At 39.6% G+C, this 26,676-nt stretch overlaps 1 protein-coding gene across 3 annotated transcripts; it reads right to left on the reverse strand.

The window, feature by feature from the left end:
- Positions 1 to 130: 130 nt before the first annotated feature.
- On the reverse strand, positions 131 to 25,905 carry ttbk2a (tau tubulin kinase 2a). Of its 3 annotated transcripts, XM_082143207.1 has the most exons (17): positions 25,667 to 25,905; positions 21,150 to 21,300; positions 19,186 to 19,333; positions 15,970 to 16,043; positions 13,660 to 13,800; positions 13,440 to 13,544; positions 13,252 to 13,317; positions 13,041 to 13,133; positions 12,824 to 12,949; positions 12,582 to 12,739; positions 12,274 to 12,475; positions 11,973 to 12,184; positions 10,400 to 10,958; positions 9,113 to 9,445; positions 5,835 to 6,718; positions 5,170 to 5,297; positions 3,862 to 3,995 (listed from the first exon to the last, which is right to left on the reverse strand). In XM_082143207.1, the coding sequence occupies exons 2-16, from the start codon at positions 21,216 to 21,218 to the stop codon at positions 5,180 to 5,182; spliced, it is 3,288 nt and encodes a 1,095-aa protein (XP_081999333.1). In that variant the 5' UTR covers positions 21,219 to 21,300; positions 25,667 to 25,905; the 3' UTR covers positions 3,862 to 3,995; positions 5,170 to 5,179. The 3 variants fall into 3 exon arrangements, with proteins under 3 accessions (XP_081999332.1, XP_081999334.1, XP_081999333.1); XM_082143206.1 differs by lacking the exon at positions 5,170 to 5,297 and having other exon boundaries at positions 131 to 3,995; XM_082143208.1 differs by lacking the exons at positions 5,170 to 5,297; positions 9,113 to 9,445 and having other exon boundaries at positions 131 to 3,995.
- Between the last annotated feature and the right edge of the window lie 771 nt (positions 25,906 to 26,676).

The following is a 26,676-nucleotide window of genomic DNA, read 5'->3' on the forward strand; positions in this document are numbered from 1 at the left end:
GTTCAAACTGTGTGAAACTTGAATCATTTACGTGAAGTTTTCAAAATAAAAGTCCCAACGGTAAAATTGGCACTTTATTCAGAATCTAGAACATTTAAATATAGAGACATTTCATGTTCGGAGACCTATGTTGACATGCTGAATGAAAATTTTATTCATAGCAAGTTTATAAAAATAAAATATAAAATAATTCCAACTGAAAAAAACAACAACAACAACAAATAAACAAAACAGAAAAAAACACTGTACAAGGTATTTATGATACAAATGAAAATTAACACAAATAATTACAATAATGTACAATGTCCCACCCTATAACATTCTTTTGTACACTGTACATTTAACTTCATAAATTGTGAACAACAATATGCCGTAAGAAAAAGATGAATAAACATGATACAGATGCAAAACTGTAATCATCATGTATTTGTTTTCTTTTCTCAGACTATTACATCACTACTTCAGCCTTTGGAACATTTGCAACTTGCTAGTTTTGTTCATTCCCTTCCTTAGAGATGAGAAACTGTCAGTTCATTGCCATAACAATAATGTGCAGTTGAATTGTTCGATACACAAATGCATGGGAGGGAAAAAGTTGAGATCCACCAAGAAAAGAATCTCAATGATGGGTAAATTTGTTTTGTATGGTCTGTTTTGGAAGTGATAACACCAGTAAACTAGACTACAGTATACTAGACTAGCATTTCACTAAACGCTAAATAGATCGGTTATTTTACAGAAGGCAAAGGGGTATGTCAACTAAATGAAAAACAGCATTTCAGGGTGTCCAGGAAAATTCTGTGCTGTTTTCTTTATTTAACAAGTGATCCGATGAACAGAGAAACTTTGCCAGGGTGAAATTTGCCTGTAATCTCATTTGGCCAAAGGATTTATTGCAGTGATGGTAGAAAACAGCTGTTTTAAGATGACTGACCAGACAGTTTCTTAGGGCAGAGTGAAGACTGTAATTGCAACTGTACTTAACTAATTATCTAACTAAAGTTATGCTATATTGGGGGGGATCTTGCTACTAATGCCTTTTCTTTAATGAGAAATAATCAATATTTGTACCACATGCTGGTAAATCACTTACCAGATTACACCGGCATACACATAAACGCATATTAACCAGCCGAGGATTGAGTAGGTACATAAACGTTCTCTCTGCAAGTGCTGATATAAAGTTAAAACAGGTAATGAGCTTAAGAGAATATGTTTAAAACAAACCAGAGGCAAAACAAATATGAAGTCCCTATTTACAAGCTGACAGTACTTATCAGGCTACAAACTCCAGGTACTGTATATGAAAACTTGTAAGCTGTATTTATTGTACATTGCGGCATTTTGTTATTTCTCTCTAGCTCATGCAAAGGGTTGGCATTCTATGGGAAGTGTAATTACAGCATTTTACAAGCGGAAAAGGAAGACGGCTGTGTAAGTTAATGCTCCAGTCTTTGAAGGGAATTAGCTGCATGCTTTTAAAAAATAGGTATTGTTATTCTTAATGAACTATGAATCATAAAACTTCGATATGAGTGGCAAATGCCAAATTGCAGCCAAAAAAAGGCTGAGGTTTTAAAACTAAATTATGTTTAGTTTCGTTCGACTGAATATATCATGTGGCACATACAATAAAACCATGTTTAGTCACTGATATTGGCTAATGTATCAGTATTAGAACTCTTCCCTTAAATTAAGAAATTGTGAAAGTATTGCAATTTTAAAACCTTCCCTTTTAACATTAAGTTTTTGACTGATCTTTTATATTGAAAGCGAGGAGACTAGTCATTTTTTGATATGCGAAGAGAGAATCTGCAGACTTCCTGCTTGGAATCTGTAAAATGGGTTAACAAACGCAAAGGTTTGATGGATCTGAGAGTATTCCATTCTTATTGGTAGCTAAATAAACTAATACATTTTACATTCAAAAATTATATCTAGTGTACTTTGTAAATGGTCCAGTTTTAAGGACGTCCGTAGTTTTTTATGATAAGTATAGTAGGAGTGGATTCTGTTTGGGCCTGCAAATAACCAGTAAAAACTAAGTGTGACTTTCACTGGAAACGGTAAAAATGCTGTGAGATACAAGAAGCACTACAGAAAAAATACAAACGAAATAGTTTGACTCCAGATTCTGAAAGCTTGAGCCTGCCCTATACAGTATATATATTCCAAAGCAAAACTTCTTTAGGCACATTGAAGCACAAGAACACTTTTTTTGTTGTTGTTGATTGTTTCAGTGGTCACCGTTTCTTAAAAAAAAAAAAAGAAAGAAAGTAAAACAAAACTGGCTTTCCTCTTGCAAACTCAGTGAGGTCAGAAACAGTCTACGCAAGTACACAGACGCTAGACCATTTTAAGTGCATGGTCCCGTTGTACATACTCGAAGGTATGGTCCACTCAAAACTAAAATCATTTACTCATCCTCATGTCGTTACAAATCTGTATGACTTTCTTTCTTCTGTGGAACACAAAAGAAGATCTTTTGAGGAATGTTGGTAACCAAACATCTTTAGTTACCATTGACTTCCAATGTATCAAAAAACAAACACTGAGATATTTTCTTATGGTCCACACAAGTCTGTCACAGAAGTCCTGAAAAGTGAAGCCAGAGCATTTCGATCGGCCCCTGGCTGCAGTATAGGTCATAAATAGGCCCCGCCCTCTCCATGTAATCGAATGGGACGTGAGCTAAATAAAAAAATCCAATTACAGTTCAAATACATTATTTCCAAAGGTGGTTTCTGTCATTTTAGGTTGTTCTCAAGCAGAAGTATGTTCATGTATTTGTTTTCCCAACAAGTTTGGTTTTAGTTAGTTATTTGATGCTATAAAAACCTCCTCAGGATCACTTCTGACTCGATCTCCAAACTACGTAATTGGCAACAAACGTTTATTTTTTACAGTGGAAAGAAGCAGAGACGCGCTGTCCATCTTTTTTAACAGCCTACCGTAATGTATTCCACATAGGAAATAAATTCATAGAGCAACATGAGGGTGAGTAAATGATGACAGAATTTGAAAGCTAACTCAGGAAGGTTCTCCGTTGCTCCAGTAGTTGAACACTAATGATTGAATTTTAGCTTTGCTACTTGCGTAGAGTATGTTTCAGGCCACATACTGTATAGGTGCTGACAGTTGCAAAAGCACAGAGCACAGATAGGGTTAATGATAGCATGATCTATCAGAGTACCTGCCACTGCTCGGAGAGCGCTGCAATGCATCAAAGCCCAAAATAAATAACATCATAAATACTATATTACAGATGAACTTGATGCAAACCTTATGTAACTCATGAATACATACAATCATCTTCATTAATGCTCTGGAATGTTTGAAAGAAAAGAAACTATAAAATACAAAAGATCCAGCCAATCAGCCAATGGTATTACCTCCCATGTTCTGAAACTGACTTTAGTGTTCAAAGCAGCATCTTAAAATTGAGGCTATTGATGGAGAGAAAATAAAGTTGCAAAAACCCAGATGTGTGGCGGAATAAGTATATAACCCAAATGTCCCACTTCTGCCAGAGTCTAAACCCTGTGGTTGACTATCTGCTCAGCTTGCTTGAGCACCTGAGCTCGCGGATGCCGGCTTTGCCCCGTTGGGTGAGAATGGCGGCGGAGCGAGCCTGTCTCCCGCAGCATCCTTCCTGTGTGTGAGCATGAGAGCGGCGCAGAGGAGGTGAGCCGGAGAAACTGGGAGGAGAGCGGCTGCGGGTCAGACAGCCTCCGCGATGCTCGTGGCGGGACGGGGAAGAGCTGATGGAGCGTTGTAGTGAGGAGGAACTGCGGGGGGAGGCGCTAGAGCTGCGCTGGTGGAGGTGGTGAGCAGCGATGGGACTGACGTACACATGCCTCTTGTCCACGTGCTGGGGGGATGAGCAGCTGTGGTGCGGAGAGCCACGGGGCGAGCTGGCATGCATTAACTGGGCCAGACAGGTCAGCAGGTCTGAGTCACTGCTGCTGCCGGCAGGATTCCTGTACCGCCGGTGCCTGGAGGACGAGAAAAAAAAAGTCAACCAATGCTATAGCATGAAATAAGAACCAAGAGATTGCCTGAAAAACTCATACAGAGATCAGAAAGAATTTATAAATACTACCCCGAATACCTAAGCAACCGTTCAAAATGCCTTAGCTACTGCCTAATAGCCATCGAGAGCTCTTTAGCAACCACTGTGCAGTTAATTAGCAACCACCCAAAACACAGAGCCAAGCACACAACATTTTTGTAAATATCTAGCAACTTTCCAGGTGATATGGGTGGGTGCTGAAGGATTCTGGATGTTTGTTAAAGGGGTCATATGATGCTATTTTCAAAGATCATTATTTGGTGTATTGTATGTAATAGATTAGAATATGTTAACATGCTTTAATGTTAAAAAAATACATTCTTTTTCACATACTGTACATTATTGTAGCTCCTCTATGCCCAGTCTTTCTAAAACGCTTTGATTTCTACAAATCTTCAACATCTGGAAAGCGCAGTGTGCTCTGATTGGCCAGCTGACCCAATGCGTTGTGATTGGCCAGCTGACCCAGTGCATTGTGATTGGCCAGCTGACCCAGTGCGTTGTGATTGGCCGAACACATCAAGCATGTGTCGGAAATGTAACGCTGCTTACCATAATCGAGCTTCAGCTTCCAAAGCAATTATAAAGACAGTTAATAATGTTGTCAGTTTTACTGTATAATTTCGAGCTCGAGTCAGATTCTGAAAATGCAGATGATCAAGCCGATCGATCGGAACCAACTTTGCAAGCGCGACTTCAGCAGAACGATTCACAGTGGGAAGTTTTTAATTTGAAACTCTCTTACTTTTCAGATACGATGTTATAACGGTTTAATTTGTCTTCCTCACTGTAACAACTTCACGTCCTGAAGTGATAACATAAATACAGTTAAAAAACATAGTGGTGTAGCTCAAGGGGCAGGTGCTGCTTCAGCTCTGCTTGAGCGGCCAGTGTGAAACAGGAGTGCATCAATGTTTGTCATCTTTTCACTACAAGTTATGAGCGGGGAACAGAGGATCCTATGTTTGTAAATATAAATCGATCTCTGCACTTTCGATCATAAGAATTAAAAACAATAGGCGTTAATCTACACTGCACAAACTCTGCATTTGAACTGTCAATAGCAAATACTTTAACAAATAATAAAACATACTTACAGGCTCTGATTCAGAAGCGCCAGATTGCCCTAGCAAAGTTGGAATTGCCCCATTTTTTAGAAATAGCCTTTGTGCACAGCCGGCCTTGTACTCTCCCAGGTTCAGGAAACTGTCCTCCGTAAAATGCGCTGCACAAACACGAACATTTGGGTTGTACTGTTCTGGAACAGTGTTGTAAATAAATCTTAATCACTGATTCCTAATTGCATTCACTTACGGAAGGCCAAATAAAGTGCTTTTGCTTTCGCGTAGAAACACCACGACATGGCGGCAACAACACTACTACGATAACTAAGGCCACACCTTCTTTCTTTGCGCATGCATTTGGGCGGGATTATGCAAATATTTCCACATAGTGACGTAGGTATGGGAATTAAAAATATTTTTGTGGGAGAGAGCTTTGTAACTTTGCAGATCCTATACATGCACAAACGACATAACACTAGAGAAAATGGAAAACATGAAAATATATCATATGACCCCTTTAAGATGTTCTCTGAGGTTGCTAGGTGGTAGTTAGAACAATTGTAGGCAGCTGATAAGGGGTAGACATATTGTAGGTCTAAAGTTCTTGTGGGTAAGTAAGAATTTTGGTTTTCTAGAAAGTCATGCATTTCGGTCTAGGGTTAGAAATGTTTTTGGCTTTGCTGAGCCAAAATAACTACCTTGAATCCACAGTGGAGCGGCTAGGAGGTTTTCCTGGTGGTGGACGGGGCATGAAGTGTGCCGTGATGGTTTCCGCACTAGATGTAGGGGTAACTGGCCGTGGTATCTTGCTCTTCCGTAAAAGTGGACTGGAGGAAGAGGACAGTGATGGAGCATCATCTCCATTACGATCGGAACGAGAACCCAGAAGCGACTCGTCATCTTGAGAGCGTTCAGAAGAGGCAGAAGAAACCTGGTCCCGCTGCATGGCAGCCATGATGACACGCCTGTCGGAGGATAACGTCGGGGAAGCGGAGGGTGAAAGTGGAATGTGGTGAACCCTCCTCTGGAGCAACTTCTCTTTAGCAGATCCAGGCGGTGGATCCACAAGGCTAGATGGTTCTAATACTGGGATACGGCTGTGCCGATGACTGGGGTCTTGTTTGGAAATGGAGGCTGGAGAAGAGGGGCCGTTTCTGGTAGGACCACCTTCCTTTCCCTCCTCCAGAGACCACTGGTTGGGCTCAATAATGAACGCATCATTCTTGGGGTCTTTTAGTTTTGGAAGCTGCTCGTTGCTGTCTCTCTGTGTGTCTAAAGGAGGTGTAAGACAGCTTTTCATCAGAACTGGGCTATGCAGAGAGGAAGGTGTGCGTGGAGACGGCATCAGGCTTGGCACTGGGCTTGAAGGTTTCTGAGGACCATTCCCATTTAGCAAAGGATCCCCCTCGACCTTAGAGGGGCTGGTGGGCTGGAAAGCAGCCGGTTCCTGTGGGGAGTTGATGTCAGTTGTGTTGTCTTGAGGATGGATCTCATTGTTACCATTATCAATATCACGTCTCTCCAATGGAACACTTTCAGATGCAGATTGGGAGGACAGCACAGAAGGTCGCTGAGCTGTTAGCTGAGAGAGGGATAGAGAAAATTAGCAATGTATTACATAAATGTTCAGGTCCTTGATGTCATCCAGAGGTCATAAATTCAGTTTCAGTCTTGATATTAATGCCTGTATTGGTAATCAAACATGCTTGCATGCAGATAGAAACAGATCTTTGACAAACCACACGTACTATCTTAATGTTAGTGAAGAGACAATTGCCCCTTTCAAACATACAGTCTTTCCTGGTAAATTACCGGTAAGAGTAATGGTTACTGGTATGATCACGTACAACGTCAGAAGGTGCTGAAATAATAAGTCTGCTTTGGGCCAATCAAAGTTCTTATGGATGCGGATGAATGAAGACAACGTCGTGGCGTTTAAAGATCACTTCCGATGACTGACATCACATAATTTACCGGTATTTTGGAGCTGATGTGTAAATGGTCTCTTACCGGTAGAATGCCAGAATGCCATTGCTTGTGTGAACAGCATATTTGTGTATTCACCGGTAAAATAATTCAGGCAATTTTACAGTAATTTACCGGGATTGAGGTGTGAAAGGGGCGAATGTCTTTAAGGTGTTAATATCCTATAGATCAAAGGGGTAAAGTCTAGCTCAAGGAGGACCAATGTCCTGTAGAGTTTAGCTCTGACCTGTTTTAACACACCTAACTGGAAGTTTGTAGTAATCCAGAAGGTTTAGGTTTGTTTGATTAGGGTTGGAGCTAAACTTTGCAGTACAGTGCCCCACCAAGAGCAGGATTAGATACTCCTGCTTTAGACACCTAGGATGAAAGGCAAAACCTGACTGCCAAAGGCTTAAACAGGATAAGAGGTGGTTAGTCACATATTCAGAGGAATGAAAACACACAAGCTCTGTTCCAAAAACTAGTGACTGATTTGGAACTCTCTAAATACTTATTACCTCTGTGTGGCACAATCACCACACAAATATTTATCCTGAAGTAGGGTTGGGTATTGGTTGGGTTTTATCCGATACCAGTACCTACTCTGTATTTTTTAAACGGTTCCGGTGCTTAAACGGTTCTTGAACCGGTACTTAAGAAAACGAAAGCACACACACTTTATAAAAAAAATAATACCTGTGTGTTTGTGTGTGTGTGCGCTTGTGTGTGTGTGTCCAAACTGGACACAATATTAACTTAAATCTTTAAAAGATTTTCTGATTTCTGATTAAATGAAAAATTGCGCCGTTTAATAGGCTACTAGTGTAGCCTAAAACACTTAAGTTAAGATCAAAATTTTGTCTTCTCATATTATGACTTTTACTTTAAAACAGAGAAATATCTGACACTGAGCAGAAATATTTAACACACACAGTATAGCCTCATATAAATATACTTGATATACTTAATACTTGATATGCAAGATTTGCGGTTGACATTAAAATACTAGACTTCCATGTCCACCACGACACTGCAGCTGAACTTGAACTTTAGTCAAGCGTGTCAGAGGTTTTGGGTTTTAATCCAAAAATAAAAAAGATATATATATATTTTTTAAAACGATTATGCTCATCAGTGGTTGTATATCAAGCAGGGAGACGCATTCCGTAATTTCACCGGAACGAATAGAGTCTCCGCAACGTATTGAAGCGCGCGTCCGAGTGTAGAAAACACTGTAACACCACCAAAAAAGAAAACACTGTATCAGCGCCACTGATTGCAGCGGCAACGAGCACTTTGATCACTTGATTTAAAAAACACATTTCAGCGCTAGATCGTCTCTTATTTAACAAACGAACGAAATGAATGATCTGCTGGTTAACTGGAGATGTTTTATTATTGGAACATTCGTGCCGCGAGATGTTTTATAGGGGGCGGTAAAAAAAAGTCAGGCACCGAAATCAGGCACCGAAAGTTTCGTTCTTATTCGGTCTCGTTACTACCGTTTATGTTCCCTATTGGAACCGGGTTTCGGTACCCAACCCTATCCTGAAGTCAAGTGGAAGACTTGACTCACAACTTATTCCAATTGTTTCAAGTATAAGCTAAGCTAAGCTGAACCCCCCCCCCCCCCCCCCCCCAACTTTTTGGGATGCGCTTCCAGTTAGAAGCATGCCTTTTATGCCCTAAAATGCCATTAAGGTAGGGAGTTCACTTGGATTGTAGGAACAGAGCTATTAACAAAAGCTATTAACAAGGTCCACAGTTTTAAGGACACAACCTTGACAGAAAACTTTACTGGGCATGCATAACGGACAGAACAGTATTCCTGAAGTTCTCTGAGGAGAGAGCACACCAAAAACAGCATAACTTCAGTGTTACAGTCAAATACAACTATATAAAATTAAATAAAATCAAGAACATAGGAAACAGAGAGACTGGAGAGAAGACATGTTTGGTGGGCAGAGATGGTTGAAGTTATGGGAAGCACGGAATGGGAGTGCCTATTCACCTGCTGAAGCTGAGCGCGGGTGATTCGTATGACTGAGGGGAACTTGTTGTTTGCGGCACTCGCTGGAATGGCAGGAAGTTTCCTGCGTCCAGGCGAATGGGTGGCACGGAGCTGGGAAGGTAGAGGCAGCGAGGCGTGGCACGAGGAGGTGGAAGAGGAAGGGTGGTGTTGGTGGTCTGCAGATTGGCTGCGGCGCAACCCGGGCAGGGCGCGCTGGTGTAGGGGGTCCGACAGGGTGGTCAGGAGGGTGTGCGGGCTAGGGGAGCGCAGTTGCAGGGGGCTGCACGTCCTCGCCACAAGCTCCTCAGGTTGGGATGCAGGAGAGGTGGGCAGCTAGAGAAGGAAAGTGGGGAACAGTGGAAGGGAGGCGAAGAGGGTTTAGTGAGGTGAATTAGGTGAGTCAGGGGCGATGGATGGGTAGCGAAGATGGGGAAAAGTAAAGTAAAAATACTGATTAAAACGGACAGAAAGATAGGAGGTGGTAATGAAGGAATGAGAAGAAGCAAAATGGCACAGCAGCATACATGTTTGGTAGGAAGAATGCAAATTCTAGAAAATTCCATCGACCTCAGCACTAAAATCAAACTTTCAGAGTCAGTAATGTGCTCAAATCTGCAGCATACTAATAAAATAAACCAGTTCTGTGTGGTTTTACAACACTCCACCCACAGACAGTGTCCTGACCAAGGAAGTGAGGATACAAGAGCTCAGGTATCAGGATCAGCTTAACTCAGACTAACGTAAGCTTACATCACAGAACTGAGGGTAAACTGTCTGTATCTCATTACTGTGGCTAACAGGTGAGCAGCCCTCAGAGACCACCTTTATCCTGCTGACACTAGTGTGCGTGTGGCATAAGAAGTGTTTGATTAGACATCCAGAACAGGGCACCTGGAAGGAAATGATCAGGAGGGGTGTTAAGTGAAAAACACTTATTTCTGTAACTTTTTGATAGATTCAAATGTAGGCAAGCCTCAGCCTCAGTTCTTGTTTGGCTCATCCAAATTTAGTGAGAAACTTGGTAGGGATTACACAAATTTCATATGAAATATTGTATATTTAAGGCACTGTCAACCTACTGCTCAGGTACCCTCGGGTCATGGTATCCATGACACCTTCCAAAATTTGTCTTGATGAGCCAAAGCACTGCCAAGATAGAGCCTCACTTCCTGTTGGCACCTTTGTTGACAAACTCATTAATTTGAAGACTTTTCACATGACCAAATTTGGGACTGTAGACAATTTGTAGGAGCAGTGAAAACACCACGTTTTGTGGGCTTTAGTTACCTGTGTGAGCGCTCCTTCAGCCAGTGCCTCACCAGGGCTGGTGGGGGTAACAGGAGGTCCACTAGCAGCAGGGAATACACAGAGCTCCAACCGGTCCATCCTTTGTGGGCCCTGGACTGTGTGAGGCGTGTGGGCGTCTCCTTGTACGGGACTAGGAGAGGATTCTTTATCCGGTGATTCATCCATTGGCTGCAAAACTTCTGGCTCCTCTTCACACTCATCTGATGGGCTACTAGTGAGTTTGGCTTTATGACCAGGGCTACTTCCTGCTGCCTCTTTGAAGTCCTGCAGGTCAGAGCCCTTCTCTACCATCACCCAATCACGCAACTCAACATCTTGTAGACCTGAGCTCAGGTTTAGAGCAACAAAGCCACTGTTAGCTGCACCGTCGCCCTGCTCAGGAGATCCTGGTGAAGCAGGCTTGGGCGAGCCACCGCCAGACCGGAATTCCTCGTCATGGTGCCAAACACGCTCTGTGTGACTTGCGTTGGATATGGCCATGCCAGGGACACCATCAGCTTCCCGTTCCCGTGCTGTACCAGCTGGCTGCTTACCAGAACTGTTCACAGAAACCGAAAAAATGCAGACTAAGACTCGAGAACACACCGTAAAGTTGCTGAATGCTGAATATTTGAAATAATTAGAGATGCACCGATCAACCGAGCCGGTCTGTTTTGTTGCCAGCGGCACAGGTAATAATGCCAGCTGTGCGTTCTCGCTCTCTTCTCTCCGACAGTGAAGTGACACACACTTGCCTCTTCTCACTCACTCATTCGCTCCGGTTAAATAGTGCCTGTAATAATTTGACTAATTCCCGGTTTCGTGCTGACACCAAAAGCGTGCGCACCACTGATCTATATAAGTAGAACGCACAAGCCGCCTCTCAGTCTCAAGCAGCTTGTGATTCGCAAGTACCAAAATGAGTGGCTTACTGCACTTAAATGGCGCTTAAAATACACACAAAATTATATTCAGCGAGTATTCAGTTAAACACAGTCAGTTTTGGAACCTAATTAGTTGAGAAAGATAACGCTAGTTGTGTAACAGTATATTGGATCCCTGCATTAAACTCTTAAAGTGACAGCAGTCTAATATGCCTGCTGCTGTCAGTCAAGACAAAGAAAATCACTCTCTGCTCATAAATGAATAACTTTTGTAACTTAAATTGTAAGCATTAATCTGTATTTAATTTTTACAATGACTATCCAGTGTTATTTTACATTTGATTACTTTCATTTCTGTATGATTTCTTCCCTGAATATACTATTAGAGCCACCTGAAAAACGTAAAGCCGTGTTTATTTCATATCTCTTCATTCTATTGCATTTATTTGTGCTGTTGTTTGGGAAATTTTATTTGTTCTTTTTTTATTACTGTATTTTTCCTTGTTTTTTTTATGAAAATAAAATTTTGCATTGAAGAAAAGTAGAGTTTTGTTTGTATCTGCTGTCAATTACAAAATCAGAATCTGCAATCGGTATCGGCAGGTCACACAAAAATCGGAATCGGCCAAAGATCCTGCAAACAGTGCATCTCTAGAAATAATGCAATCTTGAGAGTTGAAGAGACTTACCAGGCCTCCACAAAACGCTCAGTGTTGGGTTTGGGCTCCAAAGTTAGTCTCTTCTCCAGCTCAAAACTATGAATGTTCCGTAATTTCCTCAGTAGAGGAGTGTCTCTATCTGAGGGCACCAACTCTGACCGGACTCGCACTGGTGAACCAATGCTAAGCCCCGCATGGGGACTCTGATTGCCTTGGTTGCTATGTTCATCCTCTGTTCCCATCTAGAAGAGAAGGACAACAGAATATGAAACCTGCAACAATAGACAAAGATGTCTGCGATTGATTCAGTTCATGGTACACATTCTGGTACCTTCAAGATAGCAGGACAGATTCGGTTCCGATTGCGGTCCAGATCCTCCCAGACATCAGCCTCCTGGTTCCTGAGAGGAAGGCTCGGAGATCCAGGCAGATTCTCGGGCCGAGCATTGTCCCCATCACTGAGCTGCTCATCCTGCAGAACTTCATCTGTGTTCTCCTTCTGATCTCCAGGCATCAAGGAGGCATTCAAAACGCTGGAAGAAAACAGAAGAACCTGAGTACTCTTGGTGATCCCACTACTAAGAAAATCCAAATATTTGAGAGAGACTTCAACAAAAGTAAAGCAGTCACATGATTTACCCCATCTGAGCCGGTGTGAGGCGTGTGTGATGTTGTGGCGTGTTTGCCGCAGCGGTGATTGTCAGTGGGCTATCTGAGCTCATCCTTTCCCAATCATAAGGGTCATTTTCCACTACGTTGTAGGTTCTCATACTATTCTCAAAAACGGTCCTCAGTAGCTGAAATGGAGAGATAATTTTCAAGTCAGATTAACCAATAACTGCTAGATATTCCATTTATTTATTAAAGTATCATACTTTTACCTGATAGTCAGGTTTGGTAAAGTAGTCCAGATTACTGATGTGGTCCAGAAAGACACTGAAGTCTGGCGGCAGGTGTTTCAACATCAGCCGGTGATCGTATGTATCTTTTAACTTCCCCACTTGCTCCTAATGCATAAATAGACAAATATCATCATCACTTCCCAAACAGACAGGCATATGCTTGTCTAAGCACTTCTTCCTCCAGCCCGATCAGCACCTTGTCTTTTATCTTCCTCCAGGGTAGTTGCCCCACCAAGAATTCCACCAGCATGTAGAACAAAGACCACAAGTCATCATGTCTTCCCATCTCCTGTGACAGTAAGACCAAAATAAATCTGATCAGATCAGAGTTATCCTTGTAACTGAAATATTACCAACAACAGCTGAGATTGTGCAGGAACAACAGAGCAAACATGGCAGATTCTTACCTTGTTCTTGTGAGCATTGACTGAGGCGTATCGTACTGTACCCCTAAACCCTGCAACAGGACGCGGCTAAGAGAGAAAAGAATCTTACAGTACACAAATATATAAAACCCAGTGGCAGATAAATTCTCACAAACATATAAACAAGTACAGTCAGAAAAACTGTATTAGAAATGACTATTGATACTGACCGGTCTGACTTCCTGACAGGAGTTTGTAAACTGCCGCGCCAAACCAAAGTCTAGCATGTAGCATGTTCGACATGTGCTAGGGAATCGGCCCATGGCAAAGTTGGACTGAAAACAGTGTGAACAAGCTATTTATTACAATGAGGTTGTAATCTTTTAAGTAAAAAGTACACTTTAAAACATCCTATTATTATACTAACTACACTATTCAAGTAAACCTTACCGGTTTAATGTCACGGTGTAAAAAGCCCACTGAGTGGATGCTCTCGATAGCCTGCAGCATCTGCAGACACAGTCTGAGTGTAGTACTGACTGTGAAAGTACCACGGTTCATGCTCCTCCTCAGATCCGCTAAATTACGGCCCTGCAAAAGCCAAAAAGGCAACAGTTAATTGTTTTGGCTACAAATATTTGACCAAAAGGCAGGTTTGATATAAAAGTCATAAATAAATGAACACAGACTGCAAAGTATGTAGTCATCAAATTCACATATAAATTACAAAAAGACAAATCTACATTTTAAATGCATAAATGACTTAATCTATTAATAGGTAAGCTATGCATTTACCATATGTTTACTTTAAAGGGACATTGTGTAGGAATTTCTCCCATCTAGTGGTGAAATTGTATTTTGCATTCAAACGAATAATGCTCTCCAGCGCCTCACTTTTTCAAATGCGCGTTGCATCTACGGTAGCCGTTATGTACCTAAAAGCTATGACAGGATGTCTTATAATAGCACTTCGAGTTTTTCTTCGGGTGAACATGTTTGTTATTTAAAACAAACTGAAACTTGAAACAACGAAAAAAAGAATGTTACAGTATGAACTACTGACTGTCAAAAACATTAACTATGGTAATTAGTAGTAATGCCTTCTTTACTCGTTATATTTTTTGAAGTATGTGCATTGTTAGATATCATCATCATCAGAGCCTTCTCTAACGTTACTTTACTCAATAGCTGCTATTCATCAAAGAGCCTGTTTAACTTTTAACTATAAATGTTCGACTGTCTATATAATAAAGTACACAACCAAGCAATGAAAAAAAAGCTTGTAATTAAGACTGTAACATTGACTTACCTGTCGAGAAGAAAGCAGGAAACTTCAGGGTCTCTTTTGAAAGCTTTCTCCTGCATTAGCTATCCTGACAGTAACCCTTGTTTTTGTAATCTCCGGTCACGTTTCCTTTTACGATCTATTTTGGACTTTTTCGACGACGAGGACTCCTTATCCTGTGACTCATATGTATGTATGAATGAACGGTGTATAAATAACCGTGCAGTGCAGCCTTTTAAACTTGCCGCGGCAGTGACAAGCGCCTCTCACTGCTCTGCTCCTCCGCTTCTGCTGGCTTCAGTCACGTGACGCTGGCTCTGAACGAAACGCGTTGTGGAAACGCGTTGGCCTAGTACTTTTTGTCCCTCTCTGCTATTATAGTTTTTCAAGATGGCGGAACTACATGGAAGCCTCCGTGGACTTACCCGTCCCATGTATATAAAGATAATAAATTCTTCGTTTACGAGGATTAGTCTGAACATTGGCATAGGTATTTGTACACCATTGAGGGCATATTTATGAATAAAAATATAGATTTTAGATAATAAAATACCTAAAAAGCTACACATTGTCCCTTTAAAGGGTTAGTTCACCCAAAAATGAAAATTCTGTCATTAATTACTCACACTCATGTCTTTCCAAACCCTTAAGACTTTCATTCATCTTCTAAACACAAATTTCTGTCCCTCCATTGACAGCTACGCAACTACCACTTTGACGCTTCAAAAAGTTTATAAAGAGATCGTAAAACGAATCCATATTAGTTTAGTCCGATTTTTTTGGAAGAGTCACGATCGCTTTATATGATGAACAGATTTAATTGAGGCTTTTATTCACATAAACATTGATCAGCAAACATAAACAGAAGTTCAAACATGCTGCGTAACAGGAGAATGAACCTTATTGGTTCAAACACATCAAGCAAACATGCTTAAGCTTCTGTTTACCAGATCTGATGTATGAGTTTATGAATATTTATATGTGAATAAAGGCCTAAATTCAATCTGTTCATCATATAAAGTGATTGAGTCTCTTTAGAAAATTTGGACTAAACCGCTCAATTCACATGGATTAGTTTCACGATCTCTTAATGAACTTTTTTTAGTGTCAAAGTGGTAGTTATGTAGCTGTCAATGGAGGGACAGAAATCTCTCAGATTTCATTACAAATATCTTAATTTGTGTTCCAAAGATGAACCAAAGTCTTACAGGTTTGGAACGACATGAGCGTGAGTAAATGATGACAGAATTGTATAAGCCTTCTAAACCTTTAAGGCAATGGTTTCTTTACAGGTCACATAGAAGCTTTAACCATCTTTATTGTCCATTTATCATCTTTATAGCTTTCTGTGTATATAACTGCACTCACATATTAAATACAACAATTAAGTGTGCCAGATCATTATCATAAATAAACTGTAATATTAGGCACACATTAAGTTAGAACAAATGCATAATCAGTCAATCAGGCCTCACCTGAAGTTCCATGACAACATAGTTAAAGCGATCATTGCGGCCACATCCAACAAACCGACAAACGTGATCCTTTCCTGAAACAGCAATGAGATGAAACTTCATTAAACTACATATCATTGTAACTCATTTCCCATGCCAACCAGGCAACAGAAGTCATTTACATATCCAGACGTCTTAAAAGTACTAAGCAAAAAAGCCTGATTAATTCAAAGGATCAAAAAGAAGGTGGGTAGTGGTTACATGATAAACAGTGGACTTGAAAGAGAATGATAGAAGTAAACAGTAAGTTTCCTTCTTTTTCTGTCCATGTGATCCTCTACTCCTCCTCCTATTATGGCGGTCTGTCCAGAGAAGGGGGAGGTTTATGCATTTAGTTCAGTGCGACTCGGCTCTCTTGGGACACTCTCTGGGCCGCAGTACCAGATCAGACCAGCTTCATTCATATTCCACTCTGACATGAAACACCCTACAGCCCTCTGCAAGGCCCTATATTCCTCACTTACCTCTTCCACCCGGTCTCCAGTGCTCCATTATTATGATTATTCTGTTATGAGTGTGAGTATTAGTATACTATAATTAGTATAATTATGTTAAAATTTGTATACATAATTGTGTGAAAAATTTGTGTCTAGCAGATTTGCATATATTACTTAAAATAAAAAGCAACTGTATCATGTTTTGTGTTCATCACTGCTAGTGAGGGTCTGTTTTGTTTACTTCTGGGCGCCGCGAGTAGATAGAGAGATCTCCAGTTACAAGACTTTCCCTCAGGAAGAGATAAAACCACTCTGTCCTATCATACAGCCGTATTACAGCCAACATGATACAAGTACATTGATTTTTTTTCATAAGCAGTGTGGAGAGGTTGAGGATATAATGGAGGAAGACTGTAAAGGGAGCGAAAGAGGATAATGATGGTGTCATTGCTGTGCTCTGCTAATTGATTTGTTGATTCTTTGCCCAGTAGAAGAGAGAGCACGGTTTGATTTCAAGGTTAGCTACAGATCCTTGCAGTACGAGTTGTTTTATAATCATAGTCATTCTTATATCTATTTGAAACTATTCAGATTCCCTCTTTGAAATTGTAATGTATATAACTGAATCAAAAACATTTGAATCAAGAAAACAATTACACAAGATCAGAAGTACTCAAAAAATCAAGATAAAAAAATACTGTTCAAAAGTTTGGGGTCAGTAAGTATGTATTTATGTAATGCATTTCTTTGATCAGAAATACAGTAAAAACAGTAATATTATGAAATTTGATTACAATTTAAAAGAGCTGTTTTCTATTTTAATACATTTTAAAATGTAATTTATTCCTGTGATTGCAAAGCTGAATTTTCAGCATCATTACTCCAGTCTTCAGTGTCACGTGATCCTTCAGAAATCATTCTAAATATGCTGATTTGCTGCTCAAGAAACATTTCTTATTATTACCAATCTTAAAAATGGTTGTGCTGCTTAGAGTTTTTGTAGAACCGTGATATATTTTTTCTTAGGATTCTTTGATGAACATAATGTTTATTTGAAATAGAACATTTCAGAAGAAGAAGAAGATTACATCACTTTTCAATGTAATGCATTCTTGCTGAAAATATAAATTTCTTATTAAAAAATTCATAAAAAAACGTTAGCTGATTGCAAGAGTGTTCAAAGCAATATGTGAGATTGTTGCTCTTGATGTCTGACAAAGGCCTTGACAATGGCCGAAACGTCACACGTTTTTTAACCAATACGCTGATTTCACGCAGCCGTTATTTTGAAATCGAAAGCGAGGCTCCGGTGGGAAGAAAACCGGAAGTTTCGCCTTTAATCACAGGAGAGTCGTGAATGCGATGGCGTATTGTTGTGTTTAATGATGTTGTGTCAATTCTAAAAATCTACATACATTTCTTTCATACTTTAGACTATATACAGTGAAATTCATTTATAAATAAAATATATTTTTTTAATATTTAATTCAGAATGTAAAAAAAGAAGCAGGAATGAACTATATACATATCTTATATTGGATATTAACATCCAATAGTGTAAATCGCGGCAGCAGCTTCAGGTTGGTAATCCAAGGCATTGTTGTTTATCTTTACTTCCGGGGTTCTTCCCACCGGAGCCTCACTTTCGATTTCAAAATGGCGGCTGCGTGAAATCAGCGTATAATGTTGGATTTCCTTAAGAGTGAGTGTTGCACCTTTTTCCAATTTATAAAAAAAAAAAAAAAAAAATCTCAATGACCACCAAACTTTTGAACGGTGGTGTATATATAAAAAAAACATTATTAAAATTACATAATTACATTAACAGCCAAAAAAGTAAATTTGATGTATGGCAGTTGTGATAAAAAATAAAATACAATAAAAACATTTACAAATATACATTTATTAGTGGTGCAACGGATCATCATTGATCCGTGATCCGTTCGGATCAATATCTTCGGTTCGGCACTCACGTGATCCGCGGATTGATTTATGAAAAAAAAGTTGTGCGCATGTTCAGTCCACACACAGCGTGGTCATGGCGAGCGTTATGAACCGCAGAGAGCGTGACGCCTCATTCGCGCCGCAAAACCTCCAGACGTGCGTAAACGCGTCTTTACATTGACTTCACATTGAAATCACTCGCGCCAGACGCTCTATTCGTGTTTGGTGTGAACGCAGCATGGGTGACGGCGAGAGAGAGAGAGAAAGAGTGCCTGCGAGTGCGAGCGAGCAAGGTAATACGTTGTCAAATATGTTTAAACTAAAATGAACTACATATACAAGTAGTTATGTCTCTTTGTATTAATTTGTCCTGTTATTGACATAGGCCTAATGCACGTCATTGACAAAATGCGCAACCAGATGTTCGAATAATTCGAATATGTGTTTTTTAGAGGGAATATTCGAACGTCATTTTTGAGCAATTTTGACAGCCCTATATGACAGTGGAAACACATAAAGCATTGGTCCATGTTTAAAGGAAGGAGATGCCTTTTTATGTTGCACTTTAAGTTGTTTTTCATTAATTATGTTAAAAAGAAGATATTATGCCTTGTGCACTTTAAGTTGATTTTATATATTTTAATTTAATAATTTTAAAGTGTTAATAATTTTTTTTTTTTTTTTTTTGCTGATCCGAAAAATGATCCGATCCGTGACTCTGATCCGAGAAACGATCCGAACCGTGAGTTTTTTGATCCGTTGCACCCCTAACATTTATCTGCTCTACTTCACTTACCTTGAAGTTTCTTCAACACCGCCACCTCCATCTTCAGAACCTGTTTGGGTTGTTGAGCGGACTCTGCTTTCAGAGCCACGCTGGAGCGGTTCATCAGGTCCAGAGCCTCGTAGATCTCGCCAAAGCCGCCACCGCCGATTTTTTTCACCTGAAGTGAAAAGCAAATATCAGAGGTAAGCAGACCAGAGTGATATCACTGTACTATTTTGGACTATTTTTTTTGGTGCAAGAAACATTGATAATTAAATAAATAATTATATAATTATAAAATAATATAATAAAAACAATTTAAATCAACCCTTTAAAATGTACTTTGTACAGCAATTATACTAGATTAAATGCAAAACAACACAAAAATTACAAGTCACAGCATTTTCTGCACAGTAGTTGGATTAAATTTTGTATATTTTGCTATTTATTTCTCCTGGCATCACATGTCCCCACGATGTCTTCTGCCCTCTCATGTCACTTCCTTTTCCCCTCAGATCTCCCTGTACAGAGACATCTAGGTTTCTCGGAGGATTATACAACGTTCCGCCAGAGGAAGCATCGTATTACTGATCAGTGCACTAAAAGAGCTGGTCAGTGAGTTACACAGATGAAGACACACTGCAATATTAGATCAGCGTGAGGAGTGAGTCACTACTTGTCACTATCTGCAGACACACACATAAACGTGGGCAAACATGGTTTCACATGCTTTCCAGAAAGCAAATTTAAATGCGGTTTCTTTTCAAGGTTTTAATTTTTGTGAACAACTATCTCTTTATGAACTGCCTAAATCAATAACTATACTGTCTGGTTATTTAACAAACAAAACACCACACTAGAGATGCAAGAACCAGCTCTAACGTCACAACTCAGCTGTTAAAAATAAATATTTTTCTTTCTTTCTTTCCATCCTTTTGTTTTTAGTTCTCCTTTTTGAAATTTCTCTGATTGGTTTTGTCTCCATCGCTGCTTAAACAAGTGGACCCCACATAAATGGATGCCTGATGAAAAATTAAGCTTTAAACACGTTTATATTTCCAACACGTTGGAAAACACTCATCACTATCAGAATAATTTCTGTTAGGCTTGTGTATATTTTTTGTTAAAGCTGTTAAGTTATTAAGCAATATCTCATCTAGTTTTTATATAATGTCTCTTATGTCATTTTATATAGTGCTCTTTAGGTATTTGTTTTCCTTGAATGCTTTTCCTTTAAAGGTGCAGTATGTAATATTGACAGCTAGTGGTTGAAATGGGTACTGCAGTCCAAATTAAAACTGTGAGAGAGAGTTGTTTCCCCGACACCTTCTCCTCCTCAGACTCAGGACACCCAACAGAAACGAGCACAACTGACAATGGAAAGCGATGAGCCTTACACTGTAAGTTGATCAGCTAATGAATACGTTTGCAATGTTTTTATTGGTCGGGCAGAATCTGTAATCTCTGACCCAGTTCGTTTGCTGGCTTCTATGGCTGCAATATGCTGTTTTCCGCCAACTGGCAACCCGGGGTGTCGAAATACTATTGGGTAAATTGGCAAAAATAGACATTCTTGAACACAATGCACATTTCAAAGTAGATTGACAGGCCGTAGCATTGTATTTGGATAAACAAGTATTTGAACTTAGCATGTTTGCTACATCTCTGCAAACATATTACGGTAATCTTAATGATTTAGTGCGGTAAATAAAATGACATACAGCAACTTTAAGAGATATGTTGTTGTTGAAAACTAAAGTAAAAGAGGGACGCACGTTCGTTGCATATTACTGTGAAATGAGAGTTCGTGTCTTTATTAAAATCAACACATTATAATGATTTATCTCATCCACCCGTGATCCACACGCTTAATTAACTGGAATGTTATTTTTATTATTACTTGGCCCGCCCAACCCGCGGATGATCCACAGTGTGGAACCGCGATCTGCGCATCACTACACCCCACTGATGTGCATTAAAACCTGCAGACTTACTACTTTCCATCGTTCCTTCACCAGAATGCCCGTGGTCAGGATATCTGTCTGCTCCTGCCCCGCGTTCATCCTGCCTGTGATCTGACCCGTGCTCGTCCCCTAACGCCAGTGACAGGGGCCTCGGTCTGGCATTGGAGCCCGGTGGTGCCCACTGGACACAGAAAAGAAAAGAGCATTGTGTTAAAGTTGCTTGTTGTACTGTTACAGCACTTAACAATGCACAATCCGTGGCTTCTTATTCCATCATAAAAACTGCTGAGTAAAAATGTAATATTTCATTAAGCAAAGTTAGACCCAAAACATACAGTAACCAAAAGAAAGTTAATTCCGAAGGAAATCTCCAAATAGTATTTAATCTAATCTATTAAGTTTCTACTTCTGAACTGTATAAGTTTTAGCACACACGTTACATTAAACTAGGTACTATAAACTTTAAGACCCCCTGTGGTGTTTTTAAATATGCTTCAGGACAAACCATGTGCAAATTTATGTCAACACCATTGCTGAGTATTTTCTCCTTAAAACTGCAGTGAAAAGCTCAAAAACGCGGTTTAAAATCGCTGGTGTTTCTGACGTCACAAACTACAGTGGTGGCCAAAATTATTAGAACACCAGACAGATCTTAAAATATTGACCTTTTTTTGCCTCCAAACATGATTTCATAATTTCATAATGTTCATGAAACATGCAGATGGTTGCTCTGAGCAGAACAATATCAGATGAAGTGAGTCGTACTGTTTTTATCCACTTTTGACTTTAATATTTGGTATGTCCACCTTTTGCAGCACATCTCTCTGGCATAGTATCAATATATTTCCTGAGAACTTCAACACTAATGTTATCCCATGCCTTCTGCATCTGAAGCCAAAGGCTTTCCTTTGAATGTACAATATATCTGTCCAGATTATTTTCCGACTCGCCCCCAAATTTGCTCGATGAGGTTGAGGTCCGGACTTTGACGGGGCCAGTCCATGATTTTCAATGTTCCAGCAGATTCCTTCAGTCGCAGGCAATAGTTAGAAGAATGTTTAACTTTAGGGTCAATGTTCTCTTGGAAAATAACAACTGAAACATATTAAATATGCCATGATGTATTCTAATCATTTTGGCCACCACCATCCCTTGTAACCAATCACGTCAATTGCGGGCGGGCTTTAGCATATCATTAACTGCAGTCTCGAGAGAAGCCAGGTTATGCCGTGAATTGTGTATATGATGTATATTACGATGTTATGATGAAGTACATGGCTTTCTCCACTGACGTTCTGAGTTCATTTCTAAGGATGCTGATTTTTAGAAGGCATCTATCTGAATCTGAGATGGCGAAAAGGAACATGGTTTGAGTAACATTAGCAACACATTATTAGCTGTTTGATAACATAGTCAAGCAAAAGACTAATCATATTAATTACAGTTATGCGTTTGACATTGTAGAGTGCGATATAAAACGCATTACCATTCTGATTACCAACATCGACTTATATACGAGCCTGTATATATTTCATTCTTCCACTTATTCTTCTGAATCAGTTTCTGGTTCAAACATTTACGACTGAATTAAACCAGTATTTCCACTTGCCATTGTGCAGCGTTTACTACAGTAAACCGAGTGGATCAGATAATCTGAGCTCGTGTGACTGAGTGGAGGCGGGGACTAATTTGCATATTCATGGGTCCACGTATACTAAATGAAGCAAGGGTGTAGAGTTACATTCAAGCTTTTTAAGGCATAAAGACTTTTTTTTCACAGGAAAATGTTTAAAATGTCATTTTGTTGATCAAAGATGAGTTTAAAAAAATCTAATTATTGACTACAGGGGGACATTAATTTGTGTTCTTAAGTGAAATGTGTGACCTGTGAAAGAGGAAAATTATTTGACTAATCTATTGCCACAAATCACAATCTACAAATAACATCTGAGAAAGACTTCTACATTTAATACTTTTTTTTTTTTTTTTTTTTTCAGTAACAATAATTTCTAATATTCATGAGCCTGTAGTTACATATATATACCTGTACACCCAGGAAATATCTGTGCTGATATTTAGATCAACAGAGGGACTTAGAGGGTTTTATTGCTTTTATACAATAGTTTTAAGTAGGGCTGTAAATTGGATGTTTCATCATAATACATCACCATATTCTCTTAGCCAGCGATATGATAGTGATACCTCAAAACATGCAGTAAAATGACTTGATTAGATTAAGGGGCCTGTGATCATAATATCGATATATTACTATATTATGCATCTATTTTACACAACCAGTTACATTTTTATTTATTCGCAAATGCAACTCTGAAAAATGCGAATCGCAATTGGGACATCCACAACAAAAAATACACTTTTATTTTTATAATAATATAGTCAAATTAATCATGAAAAAAGTCGCACATGAGATCATCAATTGTCTGATGACAGCTTATCACTGTCTTGTGCAATACGATAAGCAATGACATCTGTTGAGAAATAAATACAAAAATGAATATAAAAAAGACATAAAAAATAAAGTTAAAACAACAACTGTCATCATATATTTAATATATTTTTATAACAGTCAAAAAAAGTATTTTTCATGAGGTTTTTCTTTAGGACATTGTGTGCAGAAACAACGTATGTGAGTGGAGCGGAGGACAGAGATTTCCCTTCCCGCACAGCAAGCATCTGTAATCACTCTGTTCCAACTCCACTCCGGGTTTTCCATGTCATGTATGCTAATTTACTCTGGTCTGGAACACCGATAATACAGCGAAAAATCCAAGGCTGTGTCCGAAATTGCTCCCCATACCCTTAAATAGGGCACTATTTGAGGGGACAGCCATTTGTGGTGTCCGAACCCTTATCGAGTGCACTCATTCAATCCCACAATGCACCACCACAATAACGAGTGTACAACCTATGGCTGGATCCCAAATAGCACACTTCACGTGGACTCGCGTTCTCGTGGCCTTAAATTGAGCGTGCTTGCCAAGTGTACGAGTCTGTAGTGTGTCCCATTCGGCATTTCAGTGCTTAGAAGTGCCGCCTTTGTGCCCTCGTTTCGCACCCTCCACACGAGTTACCTACCCAGGAATCATTGCGAAGTTGCGAACGCCCAATCAGATCAATGAGGGGAGGAGTTTCGTGGCTGTTTGACTTTCGGTGGCATGATGTCATCAAGCCTGTCCCAAAATACACTCTCGCGTGCCCTAGTGGACTTGAGGCCAGCACCTCTTAAGTCTGCACTTCCTGACGTCACCAAGTGTGAACTCGAAGGAGATCCACAAGGCCGGAGTGTGCCATTTGGGATCCAGCCAATGTATGCTCAATGGCTAGAAAATACCCACAATTCACTGCAGAATGATTTTCCACGTTTGGCCAGAAGATGGCGCTAGCAGCTGAATCATCCATCCATCCATTTTCCAAAACGCTGGTCCAATGTGGGTACAGCGTAATATCATACAGGTATAAATTCCTTTTTAATTGATAATTAAATTGTTTAATCAAGGTTTATACATGCTAGTTTCCATGACAGAGATCAAGATAAATCTTTTCATTACTACTGGAGCCAGTTTGCTAAGTTTTAAATGATTATTAAACAGCAAGCACAAACTATGCAAAAGCAGCAGCCCTTCCGGCGAACTCAGAGTCAGAATTCACTCACTCGTTTTCATTCACTCCCTTAAGTAGACTATATTAGTGGAGCAATGTGGGAATAGTGAATGAGGGTATAGGGGGCGATTTCGAACACAGCCCAATTGTAAGGTACTAAAATATCAACCAATCAAATTGGAGGACCAAAAAAATTAGACATTACAGTTCTGTGTTGGATTAGTTGCTTTCCTTTGGATAAAAGCCTCAACCAAAAGAAAGTATAATAGTACAGAGACATCAGATTAATTATATTATATTTAACAAGCGAGATAAAACTAGATTTGAGCTTAGTGATTGACAGGTGTCATTTTAACAAGTACACACATTAACTTACTAACGCTAAAGAACTGATCTGTGAAACTAATGTAACAAAGGTGTGCAGATTGTGCTAATTAACGTACGTTACACTCTGAGCACGATTTGTGTGTGTGTGTGTGTGTGTGTGTGTGTGTGTGTGTGTGTGTGTGTGTGTGTGTGTGTGTGCTTTGCAGAGCTTGTTTAAGTAATTATCAGATCATTACAGCATTTGCTTTTGTCTGCAAATACTGGTTTCATTGCAGACGAATTTTACTTCCTAATAGAAATTAAAATCAGATTATTTTCTTCCATATTTAACGTTAATGTTAATATTTCGTCTGTTTGAGTCTGATCTGGTTTAATGGCAGAGGCCCGCTGTTGAAATGTGATCCGCACCGCTCGATGTGTCGCGTTGCTACAGCGAACACACACACAACAACACATCCACACACTTTACAAATCACAAATTGTTCGTTCCAGTGGATATGACCTTGAAAACAGTGCTATAACTGCATTATTATGACTGCAGCTGTCACTGACGGCATGTCATGGAGCCGTGTGTCCGTATCCATGTTAACGTTACTCACCTCAATCCCGATCCTCACAGCGCCGGGTGTGGTTTATAATTCTCATAAAATACGCTTTAAAATCATGTCGAAGACGTCAAATGGTGTAAATACGCCGAATGTTCCTCCATGAAGACGAAAGGAGGTGTCATTTGCTCTGACATATGCACAACTGCGCCGTGTTTTTGTAAATGTCCCTATCGCGGGTCCTTCAGCATCTCTGCAGATTCGTGACGTGCTGATCCTTCTGCCTGCATGCGCGCTCGTTCGCGACGCTATCGCCCTTCGCAACAGCAAGCGCGTGCACTAGCATTCCACTCTGAGAGTGCACGTAGATTCTCCGGGCGCGTTCTCGAGAAGTGTTCAACATGTGAGAAAGATCCCTCTTCTGTTTAAACACGGGACAGCACGCAAATCACAGTTTTGTCTGGTTTCTGACTTCTATAATAACTATTAGATAATATACAGTGTTTTGTGTTGCCTAATTAATTACTGTAATTTAATTACTTTTCCCTTTTAAAAAGTAAAGTAAGGGATTACTCTTAATTTTTCTGTAATTTAATTACAGTTACTAATTTAACATCAAAATGTAACGTCTAATGTTAAAATGTATGTTCTTAATGTCACTTTCTCCCTTTAAATGCTTTGGTCAGTTCAAGAGTAATTAATGCAATTGTATATTATTTATTTTAAATAATTAAACAAGCAGTTTCATGTCTATCCTTGTAACTGCTTGAGATTGATATGGTAGTATAGGTAATGCATTACTTTTTAGAGAGAGTAGTTATCTAATTACACTGTTGAAGATGTAATTATAGCTAGTAATGAATTACTTTTTTAGAGTAACTTACCCAACAGCACTGATAATATATGATCCCTTTTGTATGAAAGTGTACAAAAATGCACACTGCACTTATTTTAAGAATTATTATTTTATTTTTTTTGGAAGATATGCAATTCCCAGAGCCGCCTTAACCTAATGTTAGGCCCCGGGGCTGAGAGGTTTTGTAGGCCCCCCATCCCCTCAATTT

This window comes from Leuciscus leuciscus (genome assembly GCF_965113295.1).
Source record: "Leuciscus leuciscus genome assembly, chromosome: 17".
Lineage (NCBI taxonomy): Eukaryota > Metazoa > Chordata > Actinopteri > Cypriniformes > Leuciscidae > Leuciscus > Leuciscus leuciscus.